Below are 18606 nucleotides of genomic sequence, written 5' to 3' on the forward strand. Positions count from 1 at the left end.
AAAGCTGATTTAATTTAGTCAGCTTGTGTTTGTTTTTTTTTTTTTAAGGTCATTTCAAATCTTATCCCAAAAAGGACTGATTTTTCAGCTCAAGGGGTTATCTACATGTTTTAGTCTTGCTCCTGATGTGTTAAGGCATTTAGTAGGGGGGGGGAGAACCAATCTCTGGACCATTAGATCGTGCAGGACTGCAAAGTCACCTAGGGCCCCCACAGGGCTGAAATCCCTCCCATGGCCTCCTGTTCTCTGCATGACCAGAGAAAGCCCATTCAGATGCCTCCTATCTTATTCTTACTTGCTGCTTTCCCCTGTTCCCATTTTCAGGCTGTCCAGTGTTTATTATTTGGCTTGTTCACATGTTCTGTATCTCATAATCTCCATCCTTGCAGATAAAATGGAACAGGCACAGCACAGCCCACATCTACAGGGCTGAGGTTTCTTATCCCTTAGAGAAGGGCAGCAGCATCCAAGCTGACAGCTGTAAACGGTCCCTGACATAGCCTGTTCTCAGGCAGGGCCTGGGCATTGTGTGGGAAAGGAGTAGCTGGTGCAAGCCAAAATTTTGCTGGGGAACGTGCTAGTGGTTCAGCAGAATGGACAATTCTGAGATGGTGCTGGGGTCCTCAAGCTCTTGGTTCTGTGTTGTAACAGCCTCACTTGCTGCTGCTTCACATAATTTTTGCTTTTCCGAGGATGGAACAGCTTGCCTCTGGCTTGTGGCCCGGGGCCTGTGAGCTGTCCTTCTGGAGCAGCTCTTGTTCTTGTCTTTCTCCCAGACAAAGAGCACTTGAAGGAGAAGGAGAAGCTGGAGATGGAACTGGCAGCTGTGCGCTCTGCCAATGAGGACCAGCGGAGGCACATCGAAATCCTCGACCAGGCCCTAAACAACGCGCAAGCCAAGGTCATCAAACTGGAAGAAGAGGTGAGGCATGGCCAACATTTCTCTCCTCTGAGGCTAGTGGTGGCTTATGGTTAGGGCTTTCTTCATCCAGGTCCTGAATCTCTTCTAGCCATGGTGTGGCAGGTTTTCCTGGTCCCCTTGCACTGGGCCTCTTATAAAGAAAACATGTAGTTAAACAATACTGAGCCAAACAAGCAAAATTCCATTACCTCTGGTAGATAAACCCAGCAGCAAGAAGAGGATCACATTAAGTTTAACTGCTCCTTTGTTAGTTAGGCTAAAGCCTACTGCCTGTCCCAGTGTATTTGGGGCAGTCCCTCTGGGGTAGCTACAGGAGGTAGCGTACCTTTAATCTGTACATAATTCACTTGACATTGTTTGCCTTAAAGGCAACCAGAGGTTTTCTGTTTGCATTTCATTACGAAGTGGCTGAATAAAGGAGTGTTTTAGCTGGCAACACCTGCTCCTGCAGTTGCAGCATCATGCAGGGGATGCGAGGAAGTACACTTACCTCTGCAGACTGTCAGTGTGGTATTGGCAGGTAACATGGACCTGCTCATTACACACTGGTGAAGGCAGCAGAAGCATAAATGCATATTTCCAGGCAGATGGTGTAAGAAGCTGCCCTGTGTCAGAAGCTACCTTGTACCTGCTGGGTTGTAGTAAATATATTTGCAGACTTAGGGCTCTGTCTCAAAGAGCTTTGCAGTTGCCAGTTCCTTACCTAGACATCCAACAGAAATGTGCCTCTGCACATCTCAGAGCTCAGATTCTGTATTGTGGACTGGTGGAGCTGCAGAGGGGGCAAATGTTCCCATCTAGATAGTTCCTAACCTCCTGCCCAGGGCATGGTAGATGTTACGGAGGTGATAACCTGCTGCCTGCGGCATGGTAGATGTTACAGAGATGGTAACCTCCTGCCTGGGCCATGGTAGATGTTATGGAGGTCGTAACCTCCTGGCTGGGGCATGGTAGATGTTACAGAGGTGGTAACCACCTGCCCAGCATATGGTAGATATTACAGAGGTGGTAACGTCCTGATCAGGGCATGGGAGATTTAATGGAGGTGGAAACCACCTGACTGGGGCATGGTAGATGTTCTGGAGGTGGTAACCTCTTGCACAGGGCACAGTATATCTCAGGAGTGACAACATATGAGGGTCAAGCAACAGTGTTTGCCAGAGTTTTGTCTGTCAGAGCCCTCAGCCTGAGCAAACCCACACTGACCTGGTAGTGTCCAACTGTTTTTTTTCATTCTAGGGGAGTGAAAAAGAATTTTATCTCAGCTGCTGTGTTCTAATTGTTCAAGGCAGTGTCACGCAGCTTGGACAAAGTGCAGTAACCTGTGGCTGCCGGGGTGTGCCCAAGTTCCTGTGTTCCCCTTCCCTTGTGTTTGGCCTGTTCCATCACTAAATCAGAGCACCTTTTCAACTGTCTCCAGTGTTTCTGGAGCTCAATTTGACACGTATGCAGCAGATACTGTTGAGGTTTTGAACCTTCATCTCAAGCTAGGGACAATAATTCAGAATGTATTGAAGGAGACACAGAATGACTCAAATGAACATCACTATTATTATTAACAGAGCTCTACCTCATATACTGCTTTGTAAATCCACCTAGATTTCTTCTACCACCAGAATGTAATTAAGTTTAAAAGCTTTTTAAGTCAAGGCTTGAGAAATAAGCAGTAGCTACGGGGTTGAATTAACATAAGATTTTACTGTGTAAATCTACATTATCCTGAGTGCCTGCTAGTAGAAGGATTTAATTCAAAAATATGTAGGTTGTGTTATCACCACATGTCATTTGGGAGATTGCTGCTAGAATTGTGTGTCTGGTTCACTCTTTGGTTAGGACACTGAATAGTTGGGGAGGGTTCAGAAAACATCTGTAGAATTTATTTGGGGCACAGAAGCTGTTCTTTGGTGTGAACAATTAAAGTGAAGAGGTGGCTGAGCTCCAGTCCATGCGCATGAACGTGAAGAAGGGATTGCTGTCAGCCAGATTACACATTGCTCTTTAACATAAGAAGAAGCAATGAGATGCAGTGTTTGGAGCTGAAGCTGAGCAAATCAGACCAGAAATAAAGAGTTAGAGTAATTAACACTGAACCTACTTAGGGTGATAGTGGATCCTCCATCGCTTACAGTCTTTAACTCAAATCTCATATCTACATAGAAAGATACTCTATAGCTCAAACTGGAGTTATGTTCTTCCTGGAGATATTTTTCCAGGACCCGCTCATCTTTATTCAGATTTATTTGCTTCAATCATCCCCTTCTAGCCTTAGCTCTTCTTCATCTTCATTTTCCTAATCCCTGGGACAAGGGCAGTCTTCAGGCAAGTTTGCTGATCTTGAAATGCTTCTTACTCTAGTAGATCACAATTTGGAAACAGAACAAGAAGTAATTTGCTTAAATTGCATAAGAGAAAGACAGATTAGGCATTAGGGTAAAAGTTTTCTGGCAGTAAAGGAAAATAAGCTGTGAAGTGGTTTGCAGGGGGAGGCTGTAGAGTCCCTAGTCCCCAGGGGTTTAGTAAACAGATTATACAGACAAACATCAGGTGTTAGGAAGAGTTGCAGCGGGAGGATGGACTGGTTCCCTCTCCAGGTGCCATCCAGCTGTTTTTTGTTTGAGTCTGTGTGCCTGTGAGGTAGTGGAGCTTAGTATCAGGTATTTCTGATTGCAGACCCCTCCCTTACAGATGCATACTACACTGAAAAGGCCATTAATTTAAATGACAACATTTTGTGCTATTTTTTTTTAAAGTGTGGGTGAATTTTTCACTTATGAATCTACAGGCCTGATAAAGAAGTCAGAATTGGCTCAAGAACATCCCTGTAAATTTCTGAATGTAGGAACTGTCTCATTGAATATATTCAACAAAATTGTTTTCTAAGACGGTGGATGCGTGTGCATCGCCTCACCCACATGTGCAAGTACACGAACACTGGGGCTCCGAGGGCTGCTGCAAAGCTGAATTCTGGCTGCTGCGGTGCAGATGGACCCTCCAGCATCTGGCAGGATGCGGGGGAGCAGAGATCTGCTGTCAAAGGGGGACCCTGGGGAAGCTTCCCTCCCCTCTCCAATCCACACTAGTGTGGTTGGGAGGTGGCACAGGCACCTTCGTACTGCCAAAATAGCACATGCAGCAAGAAGCCACCGCTGTGCCTGTCTTGCCAGGCTGTGAGCCCCCAAGGAATGCAGTCTTCATGCTGATGCCAGAGGCCAGTGGGGATTATAGTTTCGTTAGTTTTCATGGAAAGCCCTGGGAGCTGTAAGCGTTAGCCCGGATTACAGCAGAGCTCTCATGCTGCCAGTCATTGGCTCTGGCTGGGGAGCTTTGTTTAAGCCAAGCTTTGCTTTTGCTGTGAACAAGCCTGTATTTCTCTTCACCTGTGACACAGATGGATTTAGGGTGGCAGAAGAGCAATTTCAAGAAAAAGTGATTTTTTTAATAATTGTAATCAGTGAGTGAGGACCTAGATGAATCAGCATCACACAAAGAAAAGAAAAAGCTTATTTGTGGCTTGAGACTCCTGGGCTGATCCTTGTACTGTGGATGAAAGGGAGCCCCACGGAGCTGGAGGTGTTTATTTGTTGGTGTTTATTTGCTCCGTGTACCCAGGAACAAGGCAGCAAACTTCTCACTACATCCCATGGGTATTTAGACACAGATATTTTGTGGCCATAGCTCCTATATCATAACCCACATTGCAGTTAATTTCGATAGTGATATAAGTACTTCAGACAGAGGTAGGCACTAGGATATGGTTTTAGCCCTGGCCTTGCCAGCTCACGTTTCTGAGTGTCAACTGGGGTTAATGTGTTTTTCTGCCTCTTGTTTACTTCTTAAAAACTTCAGATTGCAAACAAGTGTCCAAATAAATGAGGGAGACTAGAAGTCCTAAAGATGATGTTAATGATCATGGTAATGACCTCGGGCACCCCCCATTAACCCCCAGGCTGCGAGTGGTGGCTGACTGAGGCTTGGCAAAGGCAGCGTGATCCAGCATTCAAACCGATTCACCCTCCCCTTTCTGAGGCATGGAGTTGAAAGTGGTTTGAGGTGTTTGGGGGTTTGTCAAGGCCTTTTGGGGTTTACAGCTTCAGTATGTGTGCACTGGTGCTTTCTCTATTACAAGGCAGGTATTTTTAGAAAGGTAAATTTATTCATGCTCATGAAGAGAGAATTAATGACAAAAGTCTTTGGGAGAAGAAGGGAACTGGGTTTCCTGAGGTTGAGACTGCAGCTGGTGGGCAGAGCAGGCAGATCCTGCAGCCACAGCCCTGTGGTTCAGTTTTCGGGTCAGTGTTCACTGGTCCCTGGGGACGAGGACTGCTCGCAGAGACCCACGTGTGCCTGGTCCCCATGAGCTTGCCCCTCCTTGGTGCCAGATTTTGGCTGTGAGCCAGGTTTCAGCACAGGCTTCGATGCCCGTCCCAGTGCCCAGGGCAGCTGATGCCCGGCATGTTCAGTGTCTGCAGCCTCCTCTCCCCGAGGGCTCTTGAGGGTGCAGCGGCTGCCGCTCACAATACCCTGAGGTGTCACTGAGTGCTGGTGGCATGCTAGGAGACCAGAAGAAGTGGGAACAGCTGCTAAACACCCTGAACATCTGCAATCCACTTGCAAATTCATTTGGGGGTATGCTGCTCAGGCAATTTCTGTCCATAAAGCTCTGTATTGCAAAATGCTTGTGTCATCCTTAGCCCTTCAATAATTGCATTATATACGTAAGGAGGGCCCAGCTTTAGCTGCCAGCACATCTACACATCAGCATGACCAAGCTTGTGAGTCAGGTAGAGCATTTCTTTCTGCTGAAACTCCACTTGCTCCACCTGCATTGAGCAGATACACAAGGTTGAAAAAAAGAGACTCTTCAGGTGCAGACAATGTGTTGAGTGTCACCAGTTGATAAAACCCACAGGATTCTTCTTAGCTGAGTCCAGCCTGTGTGCTTGCCCGAAGAGTGTCCATCAACATGACAGCTTTTGCTCAGACATGTCCAGGGGGATTCATGGCTAGTGGATCCCTGACGGGTGGGACATCTGGGCAGCATTGGGAAGGGGTAGAGCTCCCCCCATCAAAGGGGCACCATCCTTCCCCTGGAGAAACTCTGCAAATCAAATGGCCAAAGCCATGCTTGTAGCCAGTGCACGGGAGTCCTGTTAGCCCAGGGTGGGTGTGCGGTGCCCCGGCAGTGCTGACCCCATTCCCCTCAGCTGCGCAGGAAGCAGGCCTACGTGGAGAAGGTGGAGAAGCTGCAGCAGGCGCTGACGCAGCTGCAGGCGGCCTGCGAGAAGAGGGAGCAGATGGAGCGGCGGCTGCGCACGCGTCTGGAGCGGGAGCTGGACTCGCTGCGGATGCAGCAGGTGAGGACAGGGTGATTGGTGCAGGGCCCCAGCATGGGGTCTTTGGCGTTGCTTTTAAAGAGGGAGGGTCGCTTGCAGTCCTGCCAGGTGCCACCTTGCTTTTGGGTTCAGGTTGTTGAGCTTTACACCTAAGCCTTTCCTTTGGATGGGATTGTGGATGCATTGGTCTGCAATGAATCACGTTGCTTCAAAATGCCCCAGCTTTTTGCTTCTGAGCTGTCTTCTCTCAGTTAGCAAGGACAAAAAAACTCCCTTTGACCGAGCGTTGCAGGCTGAGTGTGCAGGGCTGGCAGAGGTTTTGACTGAGAAGATGACAGGCACTCATGATGTCCCAAGATGCCATTTACAGATGAGGATCATGCTTCCAAAATGTCACCTTCCTGCCAAGGATTTGACAATGTTTGAAGTGTAAGTGCTGTTTTTTGCAGGAGTAGAGTCACAGCTGTTGCTCCCAAGGGCTGCTCTGTAATGCACTGTTCCAGAAGGCAGCTTCCGAACACATCATTACTGCACCAAAGGCAAAGGCTGCAGCCCTCCTCTGGTATCTCTAGTTTCCCATAAGCAGGAGATAACTGTCTAGAAGGAGGAAATGTGGTTTGGAAAATGGAAGCAGCTGCTGCAACCCTCTCTCCAGTGTGCTAGTGCAGCGCCAAGGAACTACTTTGCCAGTGGAAGTTCATGCTGCAGCACAGATGAGAAGCTGGTGCTCCTGAGACACGATTTCCACTTTAACACAATCCTGTGCACTGTGGAGTGTAAAAAATCTCTTGCATTTTTTATTTGAAAAAAAAAACGATTTACTTCTAGTGACTTCTACCAGAGGTTTGTGCCTCTCCCCAGCATGGGCTCATCCCACCCACCCTCTGCTGAGCCCAGGGCTAGATCTCCATCTTGCTCCACTCTCCACCAGCAGTGAGAGGAGCTCGGGGCAGCTACTTGTGCCACTTAGGTGCTTTAATTAAGTGTCTAACTGGGTGGGATAAATCCTGCCTGCATAAGTGCTTTCCTCAGTTTAGATGCAAAGGGTTACACACCCGTTACTCCTTGTCAGCATCTCATGGGAGCCACCCCTCAGTGCCTGAGGATCTTCTGCCTCTCCAGTCAAAAAGTTACCTGCTGCACCACAGAAAGCATCTCCTGAGGGTACATGATAACTAATGTGCCAGAAGAAATGGGTGTAAATCCATGTCCAGGGTATTTTCCCAGCTGCTGTTTTAAGTAGGTTGCATGTAGCTAGGTTACATGTAACATTTTTTTCTCTGCTTTTATGTATAAACCCTGTGGTAATAGCTGCCTGTCCATACTGATCACCACCCAGCTGTGTGATGAAGTCCAGCAAGAAGAACATCTTTTAAAGCTTCCTTGCTGCTTTTTCCAACCAGCTTTTTTTTCCTGCCTTTTCCCTTGGCTTGGGGTATCCCACAAAATCCCTGCACATCCAAGAAAGCAGCCGGATCCCTACATGTGTCAGCATGGTCCAGAGAAGTGTGTGCTGGGCTTGCACTCATGGCCAACCAGCCTGTCCTCCTCCACCCTAAGGGGCTTAGCCTGGGGTTTCCACCATCAAAAGACACGGGGGATGTCTTGCGTGCTTCGGAGAAGTGGGAAAAAAGGGTATTCCTCCTGTACTTGGCAGAGGGTGAGTATCTGTCTCTGTTTCCACCGGCAGAGGCAGGGCAGCTTCCAGGCCAGCAGCCTCCCAGAGCACAATGCCCCGGCCCTGATGGAGCTGGTGCGGGAGAAGGAGGAGAGGATCCTGGCCCTGGAAGCCGACATGACCAAGTGGGAGCAGAAGTACCTGGAGGAGAGCACAATCAGGCACTTTGCCATGAACGCCGCAGCCACAGCTGCAACGGAGAGGTAAGACGGCTTTGCTGCGAGCGGGCAGCTCTCTTCACCACAGAGAGCATGGGAGAGTAATAAGGAATGGATATTTTATTAAGGCTGGATTTTTCTTGCCTTTCACTGCTGAGTCGTGTTGCCAGGGTTAACGCACCTCTCCATGGTGTCATGCCAGTGAGACACAATAGGGCGTTAAGACAGGATTTACCCTTCTGACTAGATCCAAAAGTTTATCAAATCCAGGCACCAGGCTTAAGCAGTGGCCTCAATGGCAAAGTCTTGAGCTGCCAAATTGCACAGCAGAGGTAAGACAACTCCTCCCCGCCACACTGATGGAGCCAGCAGAGGCTGCATCCATCCCACCATGCAACGTGGTTGTTTGACCTAGTTTTAAAAACCTGTAATGAGGGAAATTTGGTGGCCTAAGTCCCCTGTTTCCCCAGTTCATTAAGCTTCAAGTTAAAAAGCTTGTCCTGATAGCTGAGCTAAACCTCTTTACTGCAAATCACCTCAATTGATTCTTGTCCTTCCCAGGTGTTCATGATGAACAACAGATCACTGTCAATGTAACAGCCTTGTAAATATTGGGACACAGAAAACCCTTGTATCTCCCTGGCCTGAACTAACTTACTTCCTTCAGCAATTCCTCACATGTCCTGGTGTAAACCCCTTCCCATTCCTGTTGCATTTGTCTGGACTGTCTCCAGTTTGTGCATGTAAAGGTGTGTTGCCCCGAAGCACACAAGGCACTGCAGCCAGGCTTTCTAGCGATGAGGAGGATGGGATAATTAACTTCTTGCCCCCATTTCTTAGAAGCCAAATCCCCTGAAACATCCTAAAATGAGATTTCCCTTTGAAATGCAGCGAAGTGTGTGGCTCAGGTTGATCCTTTTCTTCTGCGCTCCAGTCTAGGCAGCAATTCTTGTGCTGTTTTTCACCTTCCAAAGTGTACAATTTTGTTTCTTTTTTGTGATGTAGTCTTGTTGACTTGGAACCATTTCACCAGTGAGTGAGTCTCTCTGAAGTCTGACCCTGTCTTTCAGGATGGCTGTTAGCCCCGTGGGGGTCACCCACAATTCCAGCTCTTCCATCAGCCCAGTTAATTAATGGCGTTAATGACTAAACCCAAGCCAAGAGTAGCAAGATGACCCGATGCCAGATAGCCATCCACTAGACAGGCGGCCATCACCAGCTTGCTCTTCTAACACGGGTTTGAGGTTTTCTTTGCAAGTGCCAATCTCACTTGCAAAGCCACCCCCGCGGTCTTGGGAGCCCGACTCACCGTGTCGAACCGCTTTGCCAGGGACGCCTCGGCCCCGAATCACTCACGCAACGGCAGCTACAGCGAGACCGCGCTGGAGGTGCGGGGCTGGCAGGAGGAGGAGGAGATCGTGCAAGCCAACCGGCGCTGCCAGGACATGGAGTACACGTAAGGGGCCGTTGTTGCCAGACCTGCTTGTTGTGGGGTTTGGGCTAGTTTTAGATAAACCAGGGTGCCCTTCTGTTCCTTCATGCATGCCTGGAAAGGATGGGTTTAGCTTCAGTGTGGCTTAGTTTTGCTCTTCAGCATGAAAAGAGGAATTAAAGCGTTGCTGTCATTGGATAGTGTTCCCATTAAACCTTCTCTTTGCCAAAAACTACCTTCTTAGAAAACAGAGGCTGTTCCACTGTTAAAAGTAGGTTGGCATGCGAGGAAGCTGAACGCTTGTTTAATCTTGGTGAAAATCCCCCTCTGGAAACAAGTGTGTCTGGATGTAAAAGCTGAAGTTGTAATCCCGCTCCTACATCAGCAGCAGCGCGAGGGCTTGCCTTTGCCTTGCTCTTGGCTCCTTGACTGCCTATTGCCCCTCCTACATACACCAGATTTCCCACATCCAAGTTGTCTGACGGTCACGTTGGCAGTTGGGAACAAACCAGCAAAATTTAGTACCACGAGCACCACTAAAAAATGCATTTACCAACAGCAAAAAGATACAAACTAAACAGATAGTTGTTGCAGATAGTTTTCGTTTTCAGCACACAAGTGAACATGTGGACATGTAGAGCAGTGAGCATTAGACCTGGGCAGTATTTTTAATCCAGACATTTTTTCCTGGTGCAAAGTGGCCTTTTGATGAGTAAAATTCCCTTGAGAAAGTTTGTGTATTTCTCTTGGTATTTACTGAACAGCTATTTGAAATCTGTTCTTCCATGTTGGTTTCCCCACAAAAACACAGATCTGAACACACTGTTTATAAAAAGGTGTATTTGTTGCTTGTGGAAAATACCAGTGATTGTTTTTATTTGATGTAGTTTTTGTTTTCGACTCACAGGTGCAATCTAATCCTGCTTGCAGTGAAGTAATGGAGTTTTGCCATTGGCTTCATTAAAGATAGATTAGGATCTTGTGTTTTCATTGCAAATTAGACATCTGATTATGACAACTAATGCCCAAGTGAAGCTACTAGCCATCTCCCTTGTACATAGAGGTTTTCCAGGTGCAGCATTTTAGCTTTAACTGTTTCACAAAATCCAGCTGCAGTGGACTATATGTTGTTATCACAGTTAAGCTATAGTCATCTGGCTGTCTTATTGTACATATACAATTTTTTTTTTATTATTTGGTGTTAATCATTCCTGCAGAAAAGTCTCATATAGTCCTATTATTTTGTGATTTGAGAGCCTTTGGGGTCCGTAGGAGAGAAGTAGTGAGCTTTGCTCAGCTCTGCACACCACGTGCTGATCGTTTCTGCAGCAGTGAGGGAGAAGCAAGAGCCCAGCCCAGCTAGTAGAGAAACCAGAGGGAACCTTCCTGCTCACTTCAGCAGGTCTTTACTCCAGCTGACAGCAGACCTGAATCATGAGGTTAACTCAGCCTGCCAAGGGAGGGCTTCCAGGTTTGGCCCTGATGTATTACAGAGGTGGAAATTACGTGTATGTTGGAGTTCAGGTGAAGGCAGCAACCCCCAGCTCTGTCAGGACACTGCCCTTGTTGCTTCTGCTGAGTTGGCAAAGCCACAGCAATAGAGGAGTGTAGCTAACCTTACAGAAAATAGTTCCCACTTTTGGCTTAATGTCCAGAAACATGCCCTGTTTCAAGGTGCATGGTTATCCTCAGAGGAACTGGCAGGAGCGTTCTTGTCCGAGTCGCTTGAAACCGGAGGGGACAGAACAGCAGGGCTGCTGTGCCAGGGTGGGGACAGCTGCCTGTATAAACACTTTTTCCACTCCTGTAAGCAGAGCATTCATATTTTGGCAGAATAAAGAATCTCCATGCAAAAATAATTGAGAAGGATGCCATGATCAAGGTCCTTCAGCAGCGGTCGCGGAAAGACCCTGGGAAAGCCGACAGCGCCAGCCTGCGACCGGCTCGGTCTGTCCCCTCCATCGCCGCTGCTACAGGCACGCATTCGCGCCAGACCTCGCTCACCAGCAACCAGATAGCTGAGGAGAAGAAGGAAGAGAAGATCTGGAAGGGAAGCATAGGTGAGCTCAGTTTTTGATTAAGCTTTGGCTCATTCATGACTTTATCTTAATCCTTCTGCTTGAGCTTAGCAGAAGTGCCCTGGCCACAGCACACATTGCCCCAATGGCTCATTTCCAGAGTTCTTTTCATGGGAAGAACATTTGTTCTTGTGCTGAAGTAAAAAATCAGTCATTTCTTAATCTTGCATTGTATCTTAATTGTATTTTTAATCATCTTAATTGTTCTGTACTGATTACAGAAAGCTATGGTCAGGGCAAATCTTCCCAGACACATGCAGATGGTCTTTGCAACTTTGTGGAAGTAAATAACAAATTTGGGCTAGAAAAACATCCTGGTTAAAGAAGAGGGTGAGCATCCCTTTGGATAGGAGTGCACGAAACTGGTGAGGAGTCTGGAGCACAAGTGTGGTGAGGAGCAGCTGAGGGAGCTGGGGCTGTTCAGTCTGGAGAAAAGGAGGCTGAGGGGAGACCTTATCTCTGTCTGCAACTGCCTGAAAGGAGGTTGTAGCATGGAGGGTGTTGGTCTCTTCTCCTGAGTACCAAGTGATAGGACAAGGGGAAATAGTCTCAGGTTGTGCTGGGGGAGGTTTAGATTGGATATTAGGAAAAAATTCTTCACAGGAAGGGTTATGAAGCATTGGAACAGGCTGCCCAGGGAAGTGGTTGAATCACCATCCCTGGAGGTGTTTAAAAGACACATAGATGAGGTTCTTATGGACATGATTCAGTGCTAGATTTATATTATGGTTGGACTCGGTGATCTTAAGGGTCTCTTCCAACCAAAATGATTCCATGATGCGGCAGCTAAATGGGAAGTGAGTGCCAGACTCTGATGTGGGACCGTGGGGGACGAAGGCAGCGGGGACATGCAAGTCTGTACCAGGCGTAGGTACCACTGGGATGGGTGTGCAAAAAGGGATGCAGGAAAATGCAGCTGCTCTCAAAAGGCTGTTTTTGTAGGAAAGTACCTCATGGATGTCAGGAAAACAACAACAGATGGTATCAAGCGGAAAAGCTAAGCCAAACTAAAGGGCTGGAGACATCCAGACCAGTGTCTTGTAGCTCTGGCGTGGGACAAGGGGACAGCACTTATGTTTGAGCCGGGGTGTGACTGACCTCTGCATGTTTTCAGGGCTGCTCTTGGGGAAGGAGCACCATGACCTCCCATCGGGCCCCTCGCTGCCTCCTCCGCTGCCCACCTTGTCCTGCATGCCTGTCCTGGTGCCAGCAGCCTCCCACACGAAAACGGGCAGCAAAGACAGCAGCACCCAGACGGACAAAAGCACCGAGCTCTTCTGGCCCACCACCGCCTCCTTTCCCGGCCGTGGGCGGCTGGGTGCCACCCCATCACACAGCCCGGCCCCGCGGCCCCCGGGGACACGAGCAGCCAGTGAGAAACTGGGTGAGCTCTGCCAGATCCCCACATCCGTGTGAATTGCCGGTACCCCCGGGGCTGTCAGTGGATCCTCAGAGACCCCCCAGTGTTGATGGAGGGGGGTGATGCCTTCACAGTTCCTCCAGAGAAACTAAAATCATAGGGAGAGAATATTCCAAGGTTGCCTGGTCTGGCTCTGCGGAGCTTCGCCCTCGGCACGCTCTATAAAGCTCCACTTGTCTGTGATGGGCAGTTTCCAACAAATGTAATTATTCATGCTATCAAAGATAAAATTACAGAGTTTCACACCTTGAAAACACTCCACACCTGCTCACATACTCAGACCCTTCTCTTTTTTTCAACTTAAGCCATGGTTAAAGGCACAATTTTGTCTGTAATTTTTAAAAGAAACCTGAGGGAAATAGTAAGGAGAAAGTGAAGATTGGGAGGGCGGGTCAAGAAATACAATTTTAATTGTTTTTGAAAGGGTGGAAACTGCTGGTTTGCAGCCCTAGCAAAGGAGATATTTATTTTACACACATTATTTTGAAAAAAGACACTTTCTTACAAATTCATCTTGTCTCAAAAGCAAGCCTTCCCTCTAAAAGCATGCCATGTATCATTAATAAGGCTGAATATCACTGATTCCTTGAAACTCTGGGTTGCTGTGTTTTGAGCGATCCAGATTGGAATTTGTTTCCAGGTACTCTTAAAATAGCCTTTCAAGCTATTCTTGCTTATAAGCAGTTAGAGTCCTTCTTCTCCCTGAATTTGACTTTTGAGAACTATGATGATGATGAAGATAAAGATCTAGGAACATGTCATACATTGTGATAATAGACCACATACATTCTCTCAGCCCATCCCACTAGCAAAGTTATACTCTTTAGATTAAACTACTTACCTGATTATTTGTCCACTGCCTTCGTGATGTTTTAAACTCCTGAATTTTGTACCTGATGCAGAATAGGAGCATAAACCTGGAGAGCTACCGTGGATCAGATGACAAGTAGTAACCTGGTAAAGTGATGTAAACCTGTTTCTCTCTAGGGCCACAGCTAAAGAAGTACTTTGGTCTGTATCTCTTAAATACCATCTTTACTCCTGCCCTTGGTGTCTGTGCAAACCAACACACCTGCATTGTGCAGGGAATTCAGCAGGACATGTTCTGACCTCCTGATCAAATTTGGTTTTCAGTATGTAGGACATGCACTTAGAGATGTGCTCCACCACCACCCCAAAAATTGATGTAATATTTGCATGGAACAATTTGCTGTTGAATTTGTGCTGAAGACCAACTTTCCCTTCTTCTTGTTGCAGAGAACTCAAGCCATGGAAAACCACCTGACAGCAAAGGCAGAGTGAGCAGCTTGCTCCACAAGCCTGAATTTCCAGATACGGACATGATGGAAGTCCTCATCTGAGCAGAGGATGGCAGCTCTGGGGTTTGTGTGCATACAGCCAGGTCCAAGATGGTCCTTGGTGTGCCAACCTTAAAAACTAACCCTGAGAGTTTGAAAATAGAGAAAGTTTGTATCTGAAACAAAGCTTGAGTCTGATATGTTAGGACTTTGGACCAGGCGAGAAGTCAAGAGCGCTGAAAAGGAGCAATAAAATGAACGTCTGGGATTTTCTGAGCAGAAAGGGGCGTTGAAAATGGAATGTGGCATGAGAAGAGGATCGTTGAGGGAAAATGAAGCTGCATTTTCTGGTGTAAAGAGAAGGTAGCGAAGTAACAGACTGGGTGCAAACTACTGCACAGTTTTCCTGCCTCTCTGCAGCCAGGACAGGGAGTGAAATCCCGGCTCTTTTGAAGCCATAGGGAGTTTCTGAATAACCCAGGAGAAACTTGTATCTTCCTCAGTATCAATTCACTTCTCACATTATTCACTGCTGAATTTTGGTGAATAATTGGTCTGTAGATGTACACGGCAGGTTCTTGTAAGTATTTGTTTGAAGTGCTGTGGTGTGGTTTTCCTGGGCAGGCAGGTCAGGTGTCTCTTTCCTGGCTGGACAAGTGTTGCTCTTGGAGCTGGATTTACAATGCAAGTATTCGTGTCTTGCAACCTCGGAGCTTGCTGAAACTTCTTTTTTTGGTCGGAGCAGTTGTTGGCTGGAATTCCCATGCAGGATGGACGCAGAGTGGGGAAGGAGGACCCTGCTGAAGGAATCCCTTTTGTAAGGATGGGAAGGTTTTGGGAGGGGAAGACAAGGGAGGGTCCCAGCAGCTCCCTGAGGGGCCGTGTCCTGCTAAAGCTTGGCCATGGGGGTTGCATGGGTGCGTTTCCAGCTGAGTTAATCTGGGCTTGCATGTGAGATGCCTCTAACTGTACACTGGTTCATAGCAGCGAAGAATCAGTGTGTGGTAAGAACATGATTTTCCCTTATTTTCAATGTCAACAGCCAAATCCTACCTCCCTTGAGCATACAAACCTGCCGTTCAAGCTGACATGGGACTGGGCATTAAGGAGTGTAAGATCAGCCAAGAAGGGTTTAACTGCAGAGCAAAGCATGAGCATCATCTGTTTTCTGTGCTGAGCTGCAGTTCCTTTTCACCTTGTTTTACCCAGGATGAAACATTTCCCATTTTCAGCTTAGTCCCTGATTTCTGTAGGAGGTGGCAACTGTCTGTAAGAAAGCCGACTCATCAGCTGTGTTAATCACGGCATACTGTTTGCTTCATGCATTACACATGCTGATCAGGAAGTTTTCCTCTTTGAGGTATTTTTGTATTGGCTTTGCAGTTCCTGAACCTTGTGGTGCAGTGTCAGGACATTAGGAAGAACTTGGCTTTGGGAAAAGAGTGATGGATTTTTGTGTGAAGCTGCCTAGAGTGGAAAAGTGATGGGTGCTGGGAGTAACTGTGTGCTCAGAGGTGGCTCAAGGTCACCCCTTCCTGTGGGGATGGAATTGGAGTCCTTGGTTGTGAAAACACTAGGCACTTTAAACTCTGCTTTTGCTGAAAACTGAAGTCCTTGCAACCTCAAAGCCTTCAGGGTCCAGAGCCCTGCGCTCAGTACTGCCTGGCTGATACCTTCTTTTTTAAAAAACAAACAAACAAAATTGCTGTGTTAAATCTATGCACTTATTTTTGTGTGTACATAGAATTAGACGTATGTCAGTGTTGCCCTCTTTCTGATTTTTGCACTTGTTAAACAAAGTAGTGATAGGTCGTGTGGGCAAGCGAACTGTGTGTTTCGAGTATTAGCAGCTTTGCATTGTGAAACCAAATGTGTAAAACCCTTGGAAGATGTTACGTGGCTTAATATATGCCTTGTAAAATAATTTTATTTTTTTCTCTAAAGTTAATTTAAAGGTTGTAAGTGCTTGCATAAAAGCTGGGCCCTTGCACAGCAGCAGCACTGACCCACCTCTGTGGCCCTTCCTCGAGTGTCAGTGGTTGGAGCAGGGCCAGAGAAAGACAAAGGAAGGGACTACAAGTAAAACGATGGTGAATGTTTCATTTCATCGTTTTTCTCCAAGAAATAAGGATACCCAGGTGCTTGGAAGTCCATAAGCATTTTATTACCGGCTGTATTATTTCTTTTGATGAAAGTATTTAATAATTTGTGTACAGGCAGACAGCTAGGCGTCCAGTGAAACAGTGTTGGATCAACATGTGTGATGTGGCTTTCAGTTCTGGTTGGTAGTGGTGCAGCTCAACTTCTCCAAGTCAGCTGGAGCACAGCACTCCTCCTCTTCCTCCTCCTCCTCCTCCTCCAGAAAGCACAGTCCCTCCAGTTTCTGGTATCCCAAGGTCTGTTTACAACCAATGCTGCCTCAGATTCATGGTCACAAATAGGAAACCGTTTGTTAAAGACTACGGTGTAGGCAACTCGTGTTTGCTTTTGGAATCCCAGCTCAAATAAAGGTTCATTCTCCTCAATTATGTTAACTCCAGAGATGTCACTTTTCCTGGAGGGAAGGTCTGGAGGACCAGCGGGTCCCCCTCGAGCACTCACAGGACTTGTGTGGAGCATCACTGCCATAAATCAGCCCCTCTCAGAAGAGTGGCGCGACTCCCATATGTGCTGGTTTTCCCAGCTCTTTGAACTGTTTTGTGTTTGGGGAAACTGTGCTGTAGCTGTTCCAGGTGACGTTGGTAACTAGTTGTAAAATACTGTCGTTTTTTATTGTCATTGGTTGTATAGAGAAGTTGGTGTACAGTGTTGTACAGCTGGAGGGTTATTTGTACATAGGTGGGAAAATGAAAGTTATGTGTCACCCGCAGCGAATATTGATATTGTTGGTCAGCCAAAGATCTCTTATTCTTTGCTGTTTAAACTTGTGCCTTAATATTGTATATAATAAATGTATAGAGACGTTTCTTTTCTCACTTTTCCAGTGTTAATATATTCAGTCCCTGAGAAGAAAGGACTTCTTAAACAATTCTCAACTTTGCACGCAACATGCTAAGACTAAAAAGCGATACCTCGGGGACTCTAAGGTTGCGTCTCTATTTTTCATAGCTGTTAATGAAAGGCCCCACAGCAGGTGCCACTGGTAGGTGTACGTGGGCACAAAATCAGCGGGTCTGCAAAGCGGAGGATCAAACCGAGAGCTTTGCCAAGCAAGAGGAGCAGGATTTTAGTGAGATTATCTTAACCTGAAGGAAATGAGGGTAGCAAGTTAATGAAAGACTCTGGTGAAGATCTGAAGATCTTTAGCCCTGCATTCCCATTAAGAATAGCACTCCCAATTATTTTTTCTTTTTTATTCTTGAGGGTCTGGGTCCTCTTGAGAGGTGTTGGATCAGTGTGAGTGAGGCAGGTAAATACCTTGTGGGTCTGGGTATTTTTGAATGGCTATAACATCCTTAGTAAGGAATGAAGCTTCATGTCCCATTTTGAGCTCTTGTGCAGGCAAGAGGAACGCTCTGGCCCGGTGGAAATATTGCACGTATGTTTGCTTATGCAACTGAAATAATCTGGGGGAGGGGAGCGAAAGTTACCCAAGTGCCTGGCTTTGAGTAAGGGAGGTTTGCTCAGCCGGCTCTCACATGCTCTTTAAAGTGTCTGTTTGAGAATTCCTGAATCAGGTCCCAGGGAGCTGCAGGCACGAAAGGCATGAAAGCCACTAAGGGCATCTCTCCCGGATGGGCCGTCCTCTGCCTGTCCCAGCCTCCTCTCCACACATGGAAAAAACAACCTGCCCTGGGCAGGAGTGTGTCAGCAAACACCCAGGGCTTTTGCAGAAACTTGAGCAGCAGTTTGCTTCACCCAGATCCATCACCTTGTGTTCCCTGTGCCAGCACAGGTCAGCCTGACCCACCTGGTTACTCCATCTTCAAGACATGGTGGCTGGAATACTTGTAGTGCCCCAGCTCTTTACTACTAAGAACAGAAAACTGGGGATTACCAAGACTGTGGCTTTTCAGCTTTCTTCAAGATTTGACAGTAAAATTTGGGGCTTAGCTTGTTTTTTCAAGGCCATAGGAGAAAAGAAACTAACAGGCAAAACCAGTATTAGGGTGGGAAAAGCCTCCTGGCCAGCCGTGTCCAGGTGCAACAAGGAGGGGTTTTATCCCAGTTTTTAGATTGTGTCTTCAGCACAGATGCTCCAGAAAGGAAAAGAAAAAAAGAAAACCAAACTCGGAACATGAACATGACTGCAATGTTGTCTCCAGTTTAAGTTTGTCTCAGGAGAAA

At 47.0% G+C, this 18606-nt stretch overlaps 1 protein-coding gene across 5 annotated transcripts in view; it reads left to right on the top strand.

Annotated features, from left to right (window-relative positions):
- The window catches only part of AMOTL1 (angiomotin like 1), an 87717-nt gene extending 70432 nt beyond the window's left edge, over positions 1 to 17285 (top strand). For all 5 annotated transcript variants that reach the window (XM_065832383.2, XM_065832374.2, XM_065832391.2 and 2 more), the window contains 7 exons: positions 777 to 922; positions 6127 to 6276; positions 7946 to 8136; positions 9422 to 9547; positions 11357 to 11583; positions 12716 to 12985; positions 14279 to 17285. In XM_065832383.2, coding sequence (XP_065688455.2) covers positions 777 to 922; positions 6127 to 6276; positions 7946 to 8136; positions 9422 to 9547; positions 11357 to 11583; positions 12716 to 12985; positions 14279 to 14382 — 1214 coding nt within the window. In that variant the 3' untranslated portion in view covers positions 14383 to 17285. The remainder of the gene's footprint in view (positions 1 to 776; positions 923 to 6126; positions 6277 to 7945; positions 8137 to 9421; positions 9548 to 11356; positions 11584 to 12715; positions 12986 to 14278) is intronic.
- The last annotated feature ends 1321 nt before the right edge of the window (positions 17286 to 18606 follow it).

This window comes from Patagioenas fasciata, chromosome 1, assembly GCF_037038585.1.
Source record: "Patagioenas fasciata isolate bPatFas1 chromosome 1, bPatFas1.hap1, whole genome shotgun sequence".
Taxonomy (NCBI): domain Eukaryota; kingdom Metazoa; phylum Chordata; class Aves; order Columbiformes; family Columbidae; genus Patagioenas; species Patagioenas fasciata.